The sequence below is a fragment of the Amblyomma americanum genome, chromosome 5, assembly GCF_052857255.1.
Source record: "Amblyomma americanum isolate KBUSLIRL-KWMA chromosome 5, ASM5285725v1, whole genome shotgun sequence".
Classification (NCBI taxonomy): Eukaryota; Metazoa; Arthropoda; class Arachnida; order Ixodida; family Ixodidae; genus Amblyomma; species Amblyomma americanum.
The window spans coordinates 72,594,240-72,613,943 of NC_135501.1; the positions used below are offsets into that span (position 1 = coordinate 72,594,240).

General features: G+C 44.7%; 1 protein-coding gene across 1 annotated transcript; it reads left to right on the forward strand.

The window, feature by feature from the left end:
• Positions 1-257: 257 nt before the first annotated feature.
• On the forward strand, positions 258-19,409 carry LOC144134793 (uncharacterized). The gene is made up of 5 exons (XM_077667626.1): positions 258-314; positions 1,497-1,510; positions 3,911-4,032; positions 12,345-12,521; positions 19,225-19,409. The coding sequence occupies exons 2-5, from the start codon at positions 1,497-1,499 to the stop codon at positions 19,269-19,271; spliced, it is 360 nt and encodes a 119-aa protein (XP_077523752.1). The 5' UTR covers positions 258-314; the 3' UTR covers positions 19,272-19,409.
• The last annotated feature ends 295 nt before the right edge of the window (positions 19,410-19,704 follow it).

A 19,704-nucleotide genomic window follows, 5' to 3' on the forward strand; every position in this document is an offset into this window, starting at 1 on the left:
ACGAATTCACTAATCCCAAAAACTCTGCGGTAAAGAAATTGGGGATACAAAATTGAAAACTATCAATAGCCCGAAATATCTGAACACGTAAAAATGTGAACATGGCTTTCGTCATCCGGTATCATACTGATATCACAGGACAAGCATGAAGAGTACTCTTGTATTTGTTATATTTGGAAGGCACTTAGCCCGTTTACTAAACCAATTTTTTTAATATAAATTTTTTATTCAATGCTCATTCTTGCCTACACTTATTGGCCGACCCCGGGCATAGCTGAAGCACAGCTAAAAGCAAGAGGATCAAGAGAAACAAGGTAGGCAAAATTACTTTCGGAAACACACGGACGTTTTTTCCTTCTTTGAAGAGGGGACTGCGCCGCTGACCGACTCACGAAAAAAATTTTTTCGATTTACTCTCTCATGAACACCTCAGGGAAGCGCCGGTGGGTGGTGTTTAATGATTTTAGGACACCTCATGCTCTGGCCAATAAGACATAAGAGCAAAATTCTTGATTATTTAAAGTCAGAAAAAAAACGAAAATAAACTGGATTTCTCTCTGAACGCAGGGCTTTTTGTTATGTATTTACGCATAAACATCATCCTCATTGATCGTAATATACACCCCTGTTTTGAAATTATTGTGGTAATGGCGGCTCTATATTTTCTAAAGACCCCAAAGAACCATATAATTCGGGTTTGGCAATCGCTTCTGGTGTGGCTCCGCAGGGCAGCTTCAAGGAGAACGCATAACACACGCGAGGTGACCAAGCTTTCTGTACCCGTTTTTACAGACTGCTTATCACATTGCTGTGCTTTTCGGAAGTGCTTCCTGTCGAAATATTGTTACGTGCGAACGCGGTGTGCCAAGAGTGTCGATCGAAAAGTTACTTCATAAGGCTGAGACACCAAAATTTGCGACGTTTACGGTGTTACGGCTTTTGTCGTTTCTTTAAAATTCTGGTTTGCACTCCCAGTAGCTTTTTTATTGCTGGAAATTGCTTCGTTATAAAAAAGGAAACATTTTCACGCCCACTTTGACCTATATTTTAGTTATATGACCCTTTGAAAGTGTTCGTGAGAATAAAATAATTAAAAAAGTAAATTTAGACCGCTATCTAATTCTGTGCCGGCCATATAATCGATTAAGATCGCACGTCGCTAGCATTTTGAAGCAAACATTTTGCATTGCATGAGTCAAAATATTATTGTACATAAGAAATATTTCCGCTTTTTTTTACCTCCCGCTTCGCAGTATTTTTTGCTCTTCAGTTTTGCATTCTGCAGGCCTTTAAATTTCTTTTTTTTCTAGAAAATGACAAGCAAGCAATCATCAATCGTTTTGTGGCAGTATATATAGTGTATTATTGTCTACAGTTCATTTTATTATCAGCCTCCGGCGGAAGAATGGTGATATCTTACTTCTTCCGCTTCTGCTGCTGTCTAAAATGCAATGTAAAATGCGTCTACCTTTAACTGTATGTTCATATTTTCACAGATGCCTGACGAAGAGTAAGTTTCCCTTTTCCATTATAGGATTAACCAAACGGATATTAGTCTCCTGTCGGTTGACCAAAAGCGTACTAGGGGGCCTACACATCAATCACTACAAAGATCCCAAAGCATTGAGAACTGACAAAGATCTAAAAGAAAATATATTTTGTTGCAATTTGAATTATCCAATTTTTTACCAGTGTATTTACAAGGAGATGGTGAAGTGCTTCTAATAAATCAATGATGCATACATTTTTGCAATATTCCTACGTTCGTGTAAGAATCCAAGAAATGACTGCTAACTATACGCAGGCACTTCTTGCCCTCCTTTCTAGCTGGTAAACAAACTGAACATTCTGTAAAGAGAAATGACGTGAGAAACGAGCTCTGTGATAAAGTCGTTTTTTAGAGTGCAGCCAGATGCACTCTGAAAATTCTCGATCAGTTTAGGCGCATGATAGCTTAAGCACTAGTTTTGTTCTGTGCCAGAAAAGTGCCTGTTATTGCTTTGTATCTATTAGATTCTCTTTGATATGACAGACCGCTTACTTTGCTCCCTTTAGCCAGGAGACAGATTACCGATGTAAACTTTTCCGCTTAAAGTGTCCACGCTTGTTCTCTGCATTAAACAAAAGCAGGGCATTCTCGGCATAAGTAGAGTGAAACCATTAGAGTTAGACCGGTGGCCGAAGGTAAATCAGCATGGGCGCTGTGACTCAATATCGCGTGTGCTCCTGGAAAAAGTTTATAAATTACGTGCATCTAAAAGTTTTGTCCTTTATTTATTAGCAAGTGCCAATCTGGACAAAACAATTTTCCTGGAAAATAAGTGCACATCTGTTACTTAATATAAGGTTTCTTATGCCGACCTCGTATTGTGGAATGCGCTCTCAATAAAACAGCATCACGGCCTTAGTTCGATGCCAAATTTTCCGCCCAGAAAGTAGCAAAAGAATATGTCGATTTGCAACATTTTCTTGATCAGCTAAACACTCAGAGAGTCGTCTTGCTGGTCTGGCACCTCCCAGCTTTGAGGTATATACATAGGACGAGAAACCTACACTTCTATGCAACGCGAACCTTGGGTATCCAGTGCCACCTCTGATTTACGAATTTTAGCCGTTGTATTGCTATAGAGGTTTCGCTCGACACTACTTCCATCAGTATATTTACAGATCCGTCCACCGTGTGTCACAGGATAGCGATATTACGGAGGGCGCTCTGTACTATCCTGATCTTTAAGCCAGCGCAAGCAACACGACTGGCTCTGAAGGAAATTCAACCACATCACGTTAACTTATTCGTTGCTTTCGAAAGCATTCTGCGAGCAGCTGTAGTTCATACGCACAGTAGAAGCTTTGAAAATCTCTCGACCCTAGTACTATTCCTGTAGACAATTTTTCTAGGAATCCTTCTCTAGCACACATACCACAGCTGCCCGAATCGACTTTTCGTAACCTTCTTTAATTCCCGGTCAGTTTAGGTGCGTGATAGCTTAAGCACTGGTTTTGTTGTGCGCCGCGCCATCGTACACCCTCTCGCTTCGAAAGTTCACTGTGCCATTGGCGTCCTACTAAGCCCCTTTGAAAGTCTCGCTCCAGTAAGTGGTGTAACAGGCCAAATGAAGCTTTTTTTTCGAATGTTCAACTGCAATCAAAACCATTTATTTACAATTGCTAGACCCTGAAATCTCTTGTGGTTACCTCCGACCACGCGTATACAAAGAGGCACAGCGGTGAGCAATAGACGCAGAAGACTTACACTGAAGAAACCGCCAAAATCTGCACTGCTCAGGATTTATAGAGGCCTATATTGACAATGGCAAAAAAAACAGTCACAGTGCATTTTCTTAAATCGTCGACAACACCCACCTCACCTTCCCGCGTTCTCTGCGTTAACGCCTAGCATAGCCGCCTAAAACGACGTCACAATGGCCCCAGGCGCCAAGCATTCATGGGGTCAAGTGCAAAACGTAGCACTGACGCTGGGCTTGCTGCAGTGTTTCAAACATTTATAAATCTATATGTGGCCAGGTATTCTTCATTCTGGAAAATTTCCTCACAAGTAGATACTGACTACATTGTCGCCAATTCTGGCCTAGAATTTTAAATGGTTCGTTCAATTCGAAGCAGCATCGCAGTGTGTAAATGTGAACTAGTGGTAAATATTGACAAAATAAGGTTAAATAGCGCATCTGTTCTGTAAGACATTGCTTTCAATTTACATGATGCTCTATACCGTTTTTCCAGCAATCGGAACTGCATTGCTCTTATTTATTTCACAGACGTTTGCAATCTTCGCAGGTAAAAAAAAAAGCAAACGAAATGCTGATCTTCACAGAGACCAAAAATATTGCCTACGAAGCAGTGTGTGCCTAATTGAGTTTGTAGACTTCACAATTGATAATGTTGCTTTCAGATTTCAACCTCTTCAACGGCGAAGATTGGGTCAAGGACGTCGTGCCTTGCTCAGCAAGTTGTACCTCTTCTTCGGCTTGGCGGGAATCTTGACAGTTGGATGTTTCCTGGCTGCAGCTTACGGTAAGTTCAAACTGGCTGTTGACGCGGACATCTAGCAGTGAGCTTTCTCGTACCTGGGGGATAATTCGAGGTTAGTCAGGGCGTTTTGAAGGTGGAAAGGTATGACGCATATTTGGTGAGTTGGAAGCCTAGTTGGAAATTATGACACCCTAAATGTTTTCGGACCACTTCATTTATTGATTTTTTATTTTCAAAAATTCTTAAGCATGTCACCACTTGTTCTTTCCTAACTCTGTTTCTGATACGGTATATATTCCGGAGACTAATTCTCAAAGCCGCACATGGATAACGGGAGACCTCAAAATGTCTGTCAACGATCAGGGGTTATTTGCATAAAATGACTCCAAGGAGAAAGGCGTTTTCTAATTTAAGACTCTATTGAAATGCGAGCACTCGCGAATGGAATTCATTCCTGCGTCCGCCGTGTCTGCAGCTGAACGAAATAGTCGTTAAGCCACAACCGCTGATCGCCGTCCTTTATTATGCCCCACCCCCCACCCCCCATAGCAAGGTAGTACTCTCTTTAAAAGAAGCGCAGTTATTGTGTTTTTCTTCAAGCAGTAAAAGAACTTCAGGTAATTTTTTTACTGTGTTTAGATTATATTGTGGCAGAGGTTTTGTTCTTTTAGCGAACGAGACTTTGTCATTGTTAAGTACAAAGCTTATAGATACCTGTTTCCTCCGGGCACTGCAAACCATCCCATCTCTACGACAGACTTCGAAGGCACATATAAAAAAGGTTTTCTGGTGGGCTAGTTGGTGCTTCACGTTCATTATGAAATTACGCGAAAGAACGGGGACTTTCGAATAAAAGTTCGAAGTCAGCTCTCTGCCTGTGTAGGTGTTTCTTGCCTCTGTCGCCATTCTTTCGCGCAATTTATTCATTTACTTATAAACTTGGTCTGCTAAATAGTTAGGTTTCGCGGCTCAAAAAATCAGCAAGAAGGGAACTAAAGTTCAGTTTATATTAGCTGAATGGACAAGGTTTTGGGTAGTACTGTGGCATAAAAGGAGATAAACTTTGGTGTTCAGTTTATTATTGAATCCAATGTTATGGAAACATCTGCAACGTTTTTTCGTTAGGTTCTCGCATAATGCGCCTTACCAGCGCCTGTTGCTGCAATTAAGGTCTTCCGTACGAATCCGTTTTAATTTTTAATGTAAAGAAACTTTCGCGGGAGGCTCAGCGCATCTTAAGAATGGAAAGTGATGGCACGAAAAATCCGATCTGCATTATTGCTACACTGGGGTTCCTGTTTCATTTTGCCTGATTTTTATTCTAAGTATTGTGAAGAAGGACATTGTCAAAAGCACAAGAAGACGCTGGGCATTCTTCGCTACGCGAAGGCAGTAATTAACCAGTAACCAGTAACCAATAATTAAACAGCAATTATTTTATTTATCACAGGCCCCGTTGGGCAGGTGATAACTTCGTAGTGACTTTCGTAACACATGTTGCCATTTTTGCAGATTGCGAACTCTAGTGCCATCGAATTAAATAAAGTTTTCACTGCGATCTCTGCAGAGAGATGCTATTACAGAGTGAGAAGGGTAACGGCAGTCTATCTGATTTTATATGAATGCTAGCCCGCAATTCTTCTTGGATCCAGTTTGAGTACTCCCATAAGTTGTATTGGGGCTCTCAGAAATCGGTTTCACTCAAAAAATCTATACAAAATTTTTGAAAACACGCTGTATTAACCTTTTAATCTTCGTACATACCTCTCAGCTCTCGCTTTCTTCAATCCTTATGAGGACGTTCAAAACTTGTTGCGTTTAGGCACTTTGTGAATGGCAACATTTTTCTGAATCGGCCTTTCACCTTCTGCTCGACGTGAAAAATAATTTTAACAATCTTTAGTTATCTGTAATATTGCATGACCTTTTGCGGTATGGAAATATCAGGAAATAGAACGCTTGCAAAGATGCCACTTAACTGCCTATAAGACCGCCCGTAAAATATGTAGACATTTTTTTGACTTGCTGAAAGATACTGTTTCACCCCAAACGCATGCGGGGCAAAAGAACAGGTTGTGCGCCTGAAAATGGATGTAAATAAATCGATTCGACTAGCATTTTCGTTGAACTAACGTGCCTGAATGAGCGTTGGATATTCTTTCACCACGGAAGCTTTTTGAATATTATACACTTGTTATCTCATGCGCAAAAGCTCCATTTTTGATGGTTGGAAAAAAATCCACCTAGGCGCAAATAAATTAACACAGACAAAACAAAAGAGTCAAGGAGACAACGGACAGGCGCGTGTATCTGTGTGTCAACTCCAATGGCACCTGCCCGTTGTCTCTTTTGTTTTGTCGGTGTTAATTTATTTGCGCCAATGTCGATTTTTTCCAAGCTTCAAAAAATGTTAAACCAACAAGCCCAGCAACATGCCTTACTGGGTAAAAGCTCCATCCGGCTTGAAATGGTAACCATAATGCTCCAATAAACGACGTGGTCACAGCAAGCAGGACTAGTAATGTTTGTTACTTGCTAGCCAGAATACGACTCCAGGTGGCAGTTAAGAACACATCCCCTCGTCAAATTGTGTTGCCTACATAGACAGAGCATCCTTTATTTTTGAAATTCTCGTAATTGACGCCGTAAATTGAAACGTCAGTAAAAATTTATGCGCATGGGGAAAAAAAAAAGGAGTGCGCTTAAGTCTGCTTAAGAGCGGGATTTCGAAAGCCTTTACGTTTCCTTTCTTTCTCCTTTTTTATTGTTTATTTCTATTTGAAATTTTTTAAGCTTCTATTTTAATTTGTTTATTTCCTTATCTTATATATAGCTCATCAATTTTCGCTTTTTATTTATTGCATCAGAAAGCCTTCTCACGTATTGCATTGTTTTTCATCGAATCAGTCCCACAAAACCTGCTTCAAACGCAGTGTGGGATGTCGTTTCTGCTGTAGAACGAATCCCACTATAAAACCGTAACAACTGTTTATTCGTTTAGCGATGACAGAGGACGAGCATACCAACGCTACGCTCGTCGCCGTAGCTGAAGGAAGAAATATTCTGTGCCTGGCTGGCCAGCCTGCTTTGTGGCAACCGTCGCTGAAGCATTGCTCGGGTGACGCAGCGGTGGCACTTTGTTTTATCGGTAACGCAGTCCAGCGTGTGGTCGTGTTACGCAGAGCCGGATGATAACAAGGCGGAGGCTAAGCGGAAATGTGCGCAGAGTGTGTCGCCACATTACACCCCCCCCCCCCCCCCCCCGAAGATTAGAGAGTCCTCAGGGCTTGTAAAAATCTGCAGCGTACCCGACGTCCATAGCCTGTAGTGACAGAAGCAGGCTGAGATGTCGGGGGTCGTTGATGGACGCCTGTGGTTGCACTGGTATTTCCTGGTTCGGCGGAATCGATGTAGGCCGGCTGCAGCCGGTCGATAAAGACTCGGAAGTCGTTCCCGTTAACGCGCAGGGTGAAGGTTTTGTCATCGCGATGGAGAACTGGGTAAGGTTCGTTGTAAGGTGGCTGTAAGGTACCAGATCCTTGAAGATGAAAGGGGCAGTCTTACAGTTGTGAGCTGCAGGTGACGGGCGGAAGGCAGCGATGGTGTCTCGGAGTCGGGCGGAGAAATCCGCGGGATCCGACGTCGCGGTGGCAGATAGCGGTGCAGCAAGAAATTCACCTGGGAGATTGAGTGCTTCTCCGTAGACGAGCTCTGCGAGCATGGCCTGAATGTCCGGCTTGAAGGTGGTGCGAAGACCTAGGGCGACGGCTATGATGGCTTCGAGCCAGGTTGTGTCCGGGTGGCGAGCAATCCAGCTGGCGAAGAACATGGAGGCGACGTCTTTCCCAGTGGTTCCTTCGAGAGGTGATGCCTCAGTCCATCGAGTATAGCGATGGATGGCGGTGAAGCAGTAGCGAAAGGGTCCGGCTGGGGCAATGGGCCCTATGATATCAAGGTGGACATGTTGAAACCGACCAGAAGGCTGGGGGAATGCTCCGAGCGGTGAAGTGGCATGCCTGGTGACTTTATAGCGCTTGCATGGAATGCAGGAGTGCGCCCAGATGGGGCAATCGCGCTGCATGGAGGGCCCGACATAGCGGTCGGCCGCGAGGCGTGTAGAGGCGCGGGTGCCGGGATGGCTGAGATTATGCAGCTGGTTGAAGAGGCCACGGCGATGGGACAAGGGCACGTGAGGCCTGTTTCATGCTGTTGACATGTCGCAGTAGATAGTCATTGTCGATCCACGTATGGGGGCTGATTGCAGCTGCAATAAGGACCCGTCCTTAACCAGTTATTGCAGTGCGATGCGACGTCCGTCGTCTAAACCTAGGCGAGTACGTCAGCTTTTATCAACGAAGAGCTGATAGCTGCCACACGTGAAATTTCGTCGGCGACCACGTTGCCCTTCTCGCTGACATGTTGGATGTCAGTGGTAAACTGCACGAGATCTGGTTCTGCTGGACCGGTGGTAATTTGTCGCGGCGTTGAGAGAAGGCGTAGGTCAGATGTTTATGGCCGGTGTAGATAGTGCAGTGCTTTGCTTCGAGAATGAGGAGAAAGTGTTCAACTGCTTTTGATATCGCCAGAAGTTCTGTAGTAAGCTGCCGAGCTCGACGGAGCAGGGGTCGTGGCTTCGTTCGTGGGACTCGCCCCAGAAGGGGTAGTGTCCCGAGCTGAGAATTTCTTGAAGAAGAACGCCAAGTAGTGCCAGCTGGTGTTTACGTCGTGCATAAGGGAGGCGCCGACGGCGAAGTTAGAGGCTCCCGTGAAGAGCCCCAAAGGATCGTGTGGCACGGGATGGGAGAGAAGTATGGCGGTGCAGAGAGCAGCTTTGCATTCTTTGAAAAGTTGCGTTAAAGCCGTTGTCCACGTGATAGGTTTTTTTCCGCGTAGAGATGCGTCATAGAGGGGAGCCTAGTAGACGGCTGCGTGTGGCAAGAGACACCTGTAAAAGCTCAGCATGCCGAGGAAACTGTGAAGGTCTTTAGCGGTGGTGCATTGGGGTTAATTTTGCAAATCTGAGATGCGTTGAGGGAAAGGTCGAATTACCGCTGACGAAACTTCGTGACCGAGGAATTTGAGGACTGAAGCGCCGAGCGTGCTCATTAGGGCATTGGCGAGTAGGCCGTGGTCATCAAAGCGTTGAAAAAGTAAACGAAGGTGCCTGTGGTGTTCCTCGGCGTTACGGGAAAAGACCAATATGTCATCTAGATAGACGAAGCTGAATCGAGGCCGCGGACTACTTCATCGATGAAGTGTTGAAAGGTTTATTCAGCGTTCCTCAGGCCAAAGCTCATGAAGGAAAACTTGAACAAGCGGAAGGGGGTAATGCTTGCAGTTTTCGGGACGTCGTCTGGACTGACGGATATCTGCCTGTAGGCCTTCACCGAGTCTAGCACGGTGAAAACATGGCAGCCATAAGTGCGGTTGACGAAGTCCTGCATGTGGAGAACGGGGTACCTGTCCAGAATGGTGCAGGCCTTGAGGGCACGGTAGTCCCCACAGGGCCACCAGCCTTCGGTCTTCGGGACAAAATGAAGTGCCGAGGTCCATGGGCCGTCGGTGCGGCGGGCGATTCCCTCACGGAGCATGGCTTCGAATGTTGTCTTAGCTATGCGCATGCTCGTGCGGGGCAAGGCGACGGGCGCGGCAGAAAACTGGGGGCCTGTGTTGGTCCGGATGTACTGCACAGTGGTGCGCCGCACGTCACGTGTCAACCCGCAAGGGCGCGTCAAATCGGGAAATTCAGCGAGGATGGCATAGTATGGTGAATGATTTTTAACACCGATTACCTTGATGCTTGGCTGGTAGGTAGTCGTTCAGTGTCCTGGCAAATAATGTCTCATTGTCGCGTTGATAAGACTGTCGTGGCGGCAGTCCGAAAGGAGTTTGTAGTGCGCCAAAAAGTCTGAGCCGATGATTGCCTCGATGACGTCCGCGAAGACAAAAATCCAAATGATGGCCACGGCGTAGGTTTTTAAACTTTACGTGCAGGCGGAGTGAGCCGTAAGTCTTGATTGCGGACCGGTTTGCCGCGCTGAGCTCGAAAGGCGTAGGAGGACGGGTACCTTGAAGATGAGCTCGTGGGTAGGAGCAAATGTCGGAACCGCTGTCGACAAGGAAGAGCTGCTTTGTATTTTGGTGGAAGATGAAGATATCCAGGTTGGCAGCTCGCAGCCGTGTCTGCGAGCTGCCGTTGGCGTTTCCTTTAAGGCCAGCGGAGCCGGGTGGTCGAATTGTCTTGCTGTGACTCCGAAGCGTCGATGGTAGTACCACCGGTCGTCTTCACCAGGCTGCTGCAGCGGGGTGGTGTTACGGTCACGGCCTTGCGGGTTGCACGTCGGCAAGTGTTGATCCAGGCGTCGTTGAATGGAGCTGAGTTGTCGATTGATATCGCCGATACGGCGCGCAAGCTCTCTGGTGTTCAGCGGTGAGGTGACGTTAAGGACGGTGGGCGGCAACTGCGGCAAAGAGACCTCGATGACGCGATCAGCGATCCCGGCAAGTTGTTCGACAGGTAGCGAAAGCGGAGCCTGCAAAATTGGCTGTAAGTGCGGTGGAAGTCGTTGAAGCCAAAGTGCTCGCAGTAAGGAATCCTGGACTTCGATGTTTCCCACGATAGCACAAATATGGCGGAGGAACTGCGAATGCTTGCGCTCGGCAAGTTCTGTGGACTATAGTGGTCCCGCCTTCTGGTCTTCCGAGAGTGAAAGGCGGCCAATGAGTTCAGTCTTGAGGTGTTAGCAAAGATTGGCCTTTGGTGACTTGGTGATTTGGCAACGATATCAGGGACCTCTTTGGCGTAGCTGGCATCGAGGTGGGCGACGACATAATTGTAGCGGGTCTGGTCTTGCGTGCGGTGCGCGAGAGAGAACTGGGCCTCGATTTCATACATCGGGCAAGTCGGCCCAAAACAACAGAAGCTTGACAGCGGCACGCCAGACGCTGTGCGGGGAAGCGTTCGGGATGCTCTCTGCCGGGGTGCTGGCGTCGTCGGCGGAGCCGGCAGGATGCTGCTTGCCACGTCGATCCTGAAGCTCTTGCTCTTGATCGTCCATGGCGATGCGACTGTCCGTTCTCCGGGTCACCAGATGTGGGATGTCGTTTCTGCTGAAGGATGAATCGCAACATAAAAAGGTAACAACTGTTTATTCGATTAACGATGGCAGCGGACGAGCATACCAACTCTAACGAAGAGAATTTATTTGTACACCAGACAATATTTAGACACCAATAGTACATAAGGTAATCTCGAAACCACAGGAGCAAAAAAAAATGTTCAAAGCAGTCTCGAATTCGGACAGAAAGAAACAGGTACCGAACAGGCCAAAAATCTATGTATAGTGAATACCATGGCACGGCCTCTTTCTTAATCCAACATACATCTCAGTGCGCGGTGGTCACAAAGAGAATTTATTAGTACACCAGACAATAATCAGACCCGAATAGTACATAAGGTAATATCAAAACAACAGGTGGAAAAAAATGGGCGAAGCAGTCACCAATTTGAACAGAACGAAACAGGTACTGAACAGGCCAAGAACCTGTGTACAGTAAACACCATGGCACAAACAATTTCCAAATCAAACATACATCTCAGTACGCGGTGGTTAGGCAAAGGAGAGGGGTGGAGTGAGGGGCAAGGGCGGGGGAAGTTGCCATCTGCGTACTACGCTTGTTCCCATATATAGGCATAAATAGGTAAGGGGATGGTGCCCGTTGCCACGACAAACTATAGGTAGTGGAACGAAGAAAGCCGCTCTTCTAAGCCGGGTAGTCTGTTTATGTTGCCACCGTCAGAGACGCATTCCTCGGGTGATGCAGCGGTGGCGCTGTGTTTTATCGGCAACGCAGTCCAGCGCGTGGCCGTGTCACCATGGGCCCGATGATAGCAAGGCGGAGGCTGCGCGGAAATATGCGCAGTGTGTAGGCACAAGAGTATTTATTTCAAATTTTTGAATTTAAATTATTCACATAATACAATTCCACAACCAAAAATTTTCCAATTTCAAGATGTATTCACGCTACCTAATACGATCAATGTCTAGCACATTTATCTAGAGAGCGATATAATCGTGCGGACAAAATTTGCGGATACCTTTTGCTGACGCGACGTAACCAAATAACTCTTGCGCATTAAAAAGCACGAAAGCGCCAAATGTTTTCGGTCGTTGGAATCCACACAGGCAAAACGCGTTACCAGACTGTCTCTAATTATTAAAGCTGCAATTTCATCAAGGATGAGTTGGCCCACAAAGACATTATTTTCTTGGCGAGTCAGGCGATGCGATGTTAAAGTACCCTCAACGTGAGCTTAGTATAGTCCACTAATAGCCGGTCGTCACTACTTTCAGTGAAGGTGCACAGGGGCAGAGCTGCTCAGCGATACCGCGGAGCCCCAAGGGTCATGGTGCGTGACAACGGATGCCGCTGTGTTTATGTGGGCAGAAGCATGAAGTCCAAGCCGCCGTACGACCAGGGGGGCCACATATGCGTCTGTCCTGCTGGCGGAGGAGCGCCGAAAGGAACAAGTAAGCGTTTCCTCTGTTCTATATTTGCATTTATTTCGCACCGTCTACCGCATCACCCAGGTGACGCTATTGAGCTTAAGGCTGAAGTTGCATTTATCCTGAGTTCATATCTAATGGGTTTGTGTAGAGGTGAGTTAGTGTATGCTTGCAATAGGGAATGACACAAAAAAGACGATACAGATAGGATGAACGAGTTGAAACACGACCAAGAACAAGAAGAAGGACGAACTTATTCGAGCTCTCTTCATTTACGCTAAGAAGCTCGACCAGCAATTTACACTAATTAAAAAGAGGTCCTTTATGATTGCCATGTGGACAGATGTGTAAAGCAGTATGCGATTCAAACGTTCCAAAGGTGCATGTGGACTTAGACGAAAGCCACGCCAGACGGCTCTGTAATAAGGAGCACTTGGGGATTCTCATCATAAGCTGACAACGTACAACAAATTGGCGTTTTTTCCTTTCACCTCCACTGAAATCCTAACGGCACGCCTGGGACTCGAACCGCGACCATGGGAATACCAGCCGAGTGCGAGAGCCAATGAGTGGCCGCGGTTTCTTACCAGTATATATAGATTTGTGCATTTTTCTTTATTTGCATTGATTGCAGTTACGTCTTACAGCGGATTTCAAGTTGCAAAGAAAAAAAAAAGCTTTCACACTATCGTGACCTCCTTCCGTTCGGTTGCTGAAGGAGAAATTTAGCTGATCACGATTTTTTTTCGTAGCGCAGATCTTAAGCGCCCGTTCTTGATTTAAGCGGTGTCGCCGTCGTCCCTCGGAGTAACTGATCGAAGGAAGAGCACTGCGGGAGATGAGTGAGAGCGAACGCAGAGCGCAGTGAAAGATGGCAAACGGCAATAGCACTGCGGAAGATGAGTGAGAACGAACGCAGAGCGCAGCGAAAGATGAAAAACGGCGATAGCGAAGACAGCTCCAAAACCAAAGCGGAGAAGGAGGGTACAGCGGCATCGTGAAAACAAGTACCGCGGCGTCGGCCCGCGGCGCCGTCCTCGAGACTTAGCGGTGGCAGATTGCTGTACGCGCTGTCCTATCCGAATCTTACAACCGTTCAGCACTGCACAGTTCTCTAAGCGGTCGCCTGCGGTTCAGGTAGCGCAGCAGCTGCACTCAAAATTCAGATTACCGTGGAGATGGATTGTCGACCTGTTTTTTTTTTGTTGCGAAAGCAACACTGCGCGAGGCAGCCAGCTCGGCTCGTCGCGTGGTCCCACTTCAACCGTATGCTAGGCCGACGAACGACCTTGAGCTTCCGTTGCCTAGCAACGTCGCAGCTGCGCTCCAACAGATGGCGCCGCCGTCGACGCCGCTGCAGTCGCCGCTCGCTCCATCAGGGAGAAGTGTCGCCTCGCGGGAGGTGTATATACATGCACTTCACCTCAGTGTATTGAAGTCTTTATGGAGAGCTCGAAAGAGACGCAACAATGACAGAACAAAGCGAGCAAGAAACAACGCGCTCAAGAGACGCAAAAGAACGCGCCGCACGACTCGAGAAGATGGTAACGAAGATGCTGCTAGAAGTCATGCCACGTCCTGGTGTGACTCTTCGACTGCGGAAGAGACCAGTTTGAGTTCTCGAAAGCGTCGGAATGAGACGCTGCGTAGACGACGTGCCGAGAAAACTAAGCCTTCGCAATTCTACTAGGGTGAACCAGAGCTAAATCACAGGCAGTTTTGTTCTCTATTCTGTCAAATATTGTTGCAAACTGGGGGTGGCCACAAGGTTGAGGCTACGACAAGCACCACTGAGCATTTACATTGCGGTCTCTAGGCATTTGTACAACCCTGGAAAAGTCGCTGCACGCTGGTTGCTTCTGTTGCACTGCAAATAAGTTCTCAAGAACGGCCCGAAAAAATATCACATGAACATGGAAAACAGTCCAAGGTAGGCTAGACCATTTGTAGAGAGCTGGCATCGAGAAACGTGGCGGGCTTAAAGCTGTGCAAATAATTGGCGATTCTGCTTTTTCGGCATAAAGATGCAGTGGAAGTTTGATAGTAAATCGATCATTGTTGAATATAGAAAGAGTAATGCAAGCCTATCTACCGCCGTTTATATATGATGTTAAGTATTAATATTTTGCAATAGTGACAAAATGAGAACAGTGAAAAAAAATTGTGGCTCCAATATACTCTGTGAAGGTGGCTGAAAATGAATGTGAGTGGACATGAATAAACAGTTCTAATCAAAAATAAATTATGCGGTAACGGCTAAAACATACTGCACACTCAGCATAGGTAAAGACCACAAAAATAACTTAATCTTAAAATTCGGATTAGAACAAGGATTAAACGGCTTTTGCTCTAGCCGATTTACCAAAGAGGGGATTGTGTATGGTAATGATTCCTTGCAGTAGCTTGCTTGTGGCGTGCGCAAATTCAATGTTTCACCATGACGGCTACGGCGACAAGATTCGCTCAATTCTAGCTTCGCGACTACCTTTAAGTTATCATGTATTTCAACGCAGGACTTGAAGCGTACCAGCAACCTATAACTATATATTTTGAAATTGGGAGCAATATCATATCAGAAAAAGTAACCAATGGAAGGATATTGGTGAGAGACATTTGCTCTACATCTCGAGGTTTTTTTTTTGAGTAAGTGCATATTAGACAAGTTTTTGACCCCAGTTGTGCCCCAAACGAGGCTACAAGATTAGAGTAGACTACACTAGGTGACTGTACAGCGAAGCTGGACAGCCACGTCAATTGAAAATTCACACCCTGGCTCTACAAAGAGTGAAACGAGAGAGAAGTGAAAAGTATTTGAGGTATATGCTGTGTGCCTGATTTCTAAGGAGATTTATCGTTTACGTATTTTTATTTCTAATTTTCTTACATCTTAATTTGTAATTTTTGATTTGGTTATATATGTAACTTGTCTGCTGATATATATATATATATATATATATATATATATATATATATATATATATATATATATATATATATATATATATATATATATATTGCTTTATGATCTGCAAGATATACGATTCTATCCTGTTGGGTACTTTCCCACTCGGAGTAGCGTAGCAGTCAATGTTTAGCCTGGCGTTTTTTCCTGACAACAAAAAAAACATTGCCTTGGACGGTAGAAGTATATAGCTTTGCTGTAAAAAGGACAAAAAACGCGTGTTCCTGATCAGCCGCATTACTCGAAATAAAGGGCGAAAACCACACAGTGAGCAAGATGGCATGAAGAGCAAGATTTTTACCAATAGGGGCAGAAATGCTTGTCGAGTGGGGAGAGATAATAAGCTTAAGTATTTAAATCTCTTCTCCCAGAAACCGGACAAGACGAAAGTGGAAAAGTGCGAGTGCAGAGGAAGAAAATAAAACGGAGTTCTTATGATGTGAATCATATTTTTGACTGCGGTGGCTGCTAAATATTAAGGAAGTTAAAGTCTAGGTTCAATGCAAGATTAAGATCTTGCCGTATACGATTAGCCTATATGTAATAAAAGTGACCAGTTTCTAAACAAAAGTAAATAAATTAGTACCCAGCAAACAGCAATGGAAACCAGTTAATATGTTGCACGAGAGCGGACGTTCACATTTAGCTGAGGGTCACGAAGCACTGCACCTAAATTGCGAACCACTGCAGTACGGAAATTTCCATGAGTTTTGCACTTGAGGAAGGAGGAGCTTGTGGGCACGATCTTATCTACTTAGTAGTTTTATTTAGGGCAGTGCATAAATGACTGGCGCAGTAAAATCGAAAATACGAAATCAATAAGCTAGGGAAAAATAGAATACAGATGCATGGTACTATAAAGAAGGCTAAGGCGTTCCGAATCACCGGGTAAACCTGAAACCCTGAAGCCTGTAAACTTTCTAAATTTAAGCTTTGGAGTAAAGTGGTGAAAAGGAAATGTAATTAATATCTTGATTTCTACAATAGACGCAGGTGAGGTATATCATGGTAATTCTTAAGCTTAAGGAAAAGAGGTAAATCCAGCCAAGCGAATATTCAGCCCCGTGTCTAATATGCATAAATCTATGTATGGCAGTCTTTAAACCAGAAGTATATATCACCGACACATGCAGTTATAACTCAAGCAAAACTATGCAAACTCTTACGAAATGCACACACGATTAGAACAGGATGTAAGCATAAGAACTGAGTAAAGCACAAAAACAGGAGCCACGTACTTTGTAAGAACTTTTCACCAACCGTGATGACATCAGGAAAAATGCAGATTGCGTACAATGTAGTAATTACGTTCTGCAGAGAATGCGGGTAAACCTGCGTACATAATTCTCTTTCTCTTCATTGAGGTCAGATTTGGGATAACGATGATAATGAAAGTGCTACTCGATTTGAAAGATGGACAACAGTCCCGACCTATATAGACAGGTTAGCTTATGGACGCCTTTATTACTGTGATTGCTTGTAGTATCAGAGAAATGCAATTTGAGATAAAAAAAGAAAATGATTCGCGTTTGACATCGATATTTGGTTGTTATTAGTGCTAATTTCCCGCAGGGGCTCAGAAATATTTCATCACAAATATCGAGTCGCTCGGTAGTGATCTCGAGTCCCACTACATAAATAGTCGAAACTCTGTGCTGGTCCTTCAGGCATCATCAATATGCATTTTGTTCGTTCGAAAGTGAAAAGTTGTGTGAGTATTGTATAGTTGTTGATTACATAGATCACTCGCAATTATTTCTTGAAAAACCTACACAATGAGAGTTGCGTCTTTATTCTATTAATTTAGTGACGCAAAAATGCTGATTACAGGAGCCATAAACCAAGAGCAGACAGCCCCTGATTCGTTATTCACTGCAGGTCGCCGCGGTGGCTCAGTGATTATGGCGCTCGGCTGCTGACCCGGAAGACGCGGATGCGATCCCGGCTGCGGTGGTCGAATTTCGATGGAGGCGAAATTCTAGAGGCTCCTGTACTGTGCGATGTCAGTGCACGCTAAAGAACCCCAGGTGGTCGAAATTTCCGGAGACCTTCACTACAGCGTCTCTCCTAGCCTGAGTCGCTTTGGGACGTTAAACCACCATAAACTAAACTCGTTATACACTGCGTTTATGGAAGAAGTATTCAAAGGTTAGAATTGAACAAGAAACCATGTTTCCAAATTTGTAAAGTTATTGCTCATTACAGTGTTCTCTCAAAAAGTGTGTGTGTGTGTGTTGGGGGGGGGGGGGAGGTTATGGACAACCTAGCAAGCAAATGTTTAGCTATATGCATGATGCATGAACAAGTAATTATAATGATGAATTTTGACGGGCTACAAGTAGTTTCTGTTTTTCCAGTCGTTACTCGCAGCATATAGAGGGCGAATATAATGTAGAAAAAGAAATATAAAAACTTTAGAGAATGAATTTATTTGAATGCATGATGGCGATATTTTCTTTTATAACAAGATATGTGGCTCTTTCCATTGCCGATTTACTACTCCTTTGTATGACACAAAATTGGACGTTAATGCAGATGGCGTAAAATATGAATAAATAAGGAAAACACTGCAGGCATTCAAAAGAAGCATTGTTGCTCTTGCATTGGCCGCCATAAATAAAGCCTGTTATTTTCGAAACTGGGCCGAATTATTTATTTTTACAAACGAAAAAATAGCAGCTCGATTTTATACCGCTAAAGCGTACTGGTGCTAAATTTTGGGAAGGCACTTCATGAAATTTTGAATGAAAGAGAAATTGTAAAGCCCTTACACTGCGCTTCTTAAGTAGCCCCTCTCATAGAAAGCTACCGCGGATGATGTTAGTGTTTTTATACCTCTGGTTTTTTTATTCCCCTTTTAATCGTTTCATTCGAAGGCAGAATACAGGTGGCCACCGACTAGAAGTTGTTATGCAAATGCGAGTTTTGTTATAACTGCTTATAACGCCCCACACAGACATGCATAGATAGTTCGAGAGCCATTCTGATGGCGTTGACAGTGTCTTACGATCGCACGTCTTGGACGCGGCAACCGGCAACATGTGCCTTTTTGGAAAGGTCAGAAAGAATGCACGGGACGTCAAAAGCTCAGTTTTACATAATTAGCAAGCGCGAAAATTCTCAGAATGAACATTATAGAGGAACACTCTAGTTTAAAATATATTGGGAGCCTAACGCGTCGCTAATAGAGAAAAAGTTGTGTTACCAAACAACACACCGAGTGAAAATTCACAGAGGGATGACTGTCTGTTGAGGGATGAAGAAGTGAGCTCAAGAAGGCGTGTTGCATAGTGATTGGTTCGGAAAAAACAGAGGTATCTTGTGTCCTGGCGCTGAAAATAGGGGTAGAATGGAAATGAAAATCTGGTCTTAGTTTGCTAACATTTCCTTTCTTCGTCATGCCATTCCTGAATTGCTTTTCTTATTTGAATATTTATTTCGCAAAATATTTTTATGAATTAACATGCAGACAGCTGAGATAATGATGTTTTTTGCTTCAGTTCAACTGTTGTGGTACGGCGGTATTGCAAGAATGCGAACTGAATATGAGGCTTTGAATTAATGTAGGCGCTCTAAAGAACCTGAGGAGGTAATGCTCATGACAAGAAAAGAGATCTATGAGCGCGATGGTGAAGAGAAGTTGATGTTCCCACGCATTCCCTTTCTCTTCTTTCGCTCTGACGCTGTCATTTTGAGCTCCTTTAAATTATTATGCCAACGCGTTGATGTAACCTTAATACTAACAAGTCAACTTTATACTTACAGCCAAATCAAAGCGGCCTTTACAACGCTCTGAGAAGCTTCCCGGATGAAACACTCGTCGGTGGAGAAGTGCCATTCGCGGATGGTGCACATCAGAGCGCCTTCTGTGAAGCCGGTGGTGACTCAGTACGGTTGTGTAGGTCGTCGGTCTCTGCTTTGCACCAGGCTACCAGAAATACATGAATCATAAAGTCCCACTGTTCGCACTTCTTTGTGTGTGGTACAATAAAACTCCACTATATATCGCTTCCAAGTAACGAGCACCGCCTCTTCGCGCCCTGAAAAGCGCACTTTATTTGCAGCAGTGCTAAACAAGTGGTCTCGTTATCTGAAAGAGTGCAGATTCCCCTTTGCTAAGCCGTATACTGGCTTAGCTTTTGATTGAATGAAATTAGCGTAGATAACTTCAGTTTAAAATTGAAAATAGCATTGTTCTTGTACCCTTTAGTCGAATCCATCACCTAAGAAAGAAAATCAAGCTTT

Bases quoted from the DNA above. Each gene is read 5' to 3' on its own strand.
- LOC144134793 (XM_077667626.1), top strand. The intron at 4,033-12,344 runs GTAAGTTCAAAC...CACTACTTTCAG, and splicing joins TTTCCTGGCTGCAGCTTACG to TGAAGGTGCACAGGGGCAGA. The intron at 12,522-19,224 runs GTAAGCGTTTCC...TTATACTTACAG, and splicing joins AGGAGCGCCGAAAGGAACAA to CCAAATCAAAGCGGCCTTTA.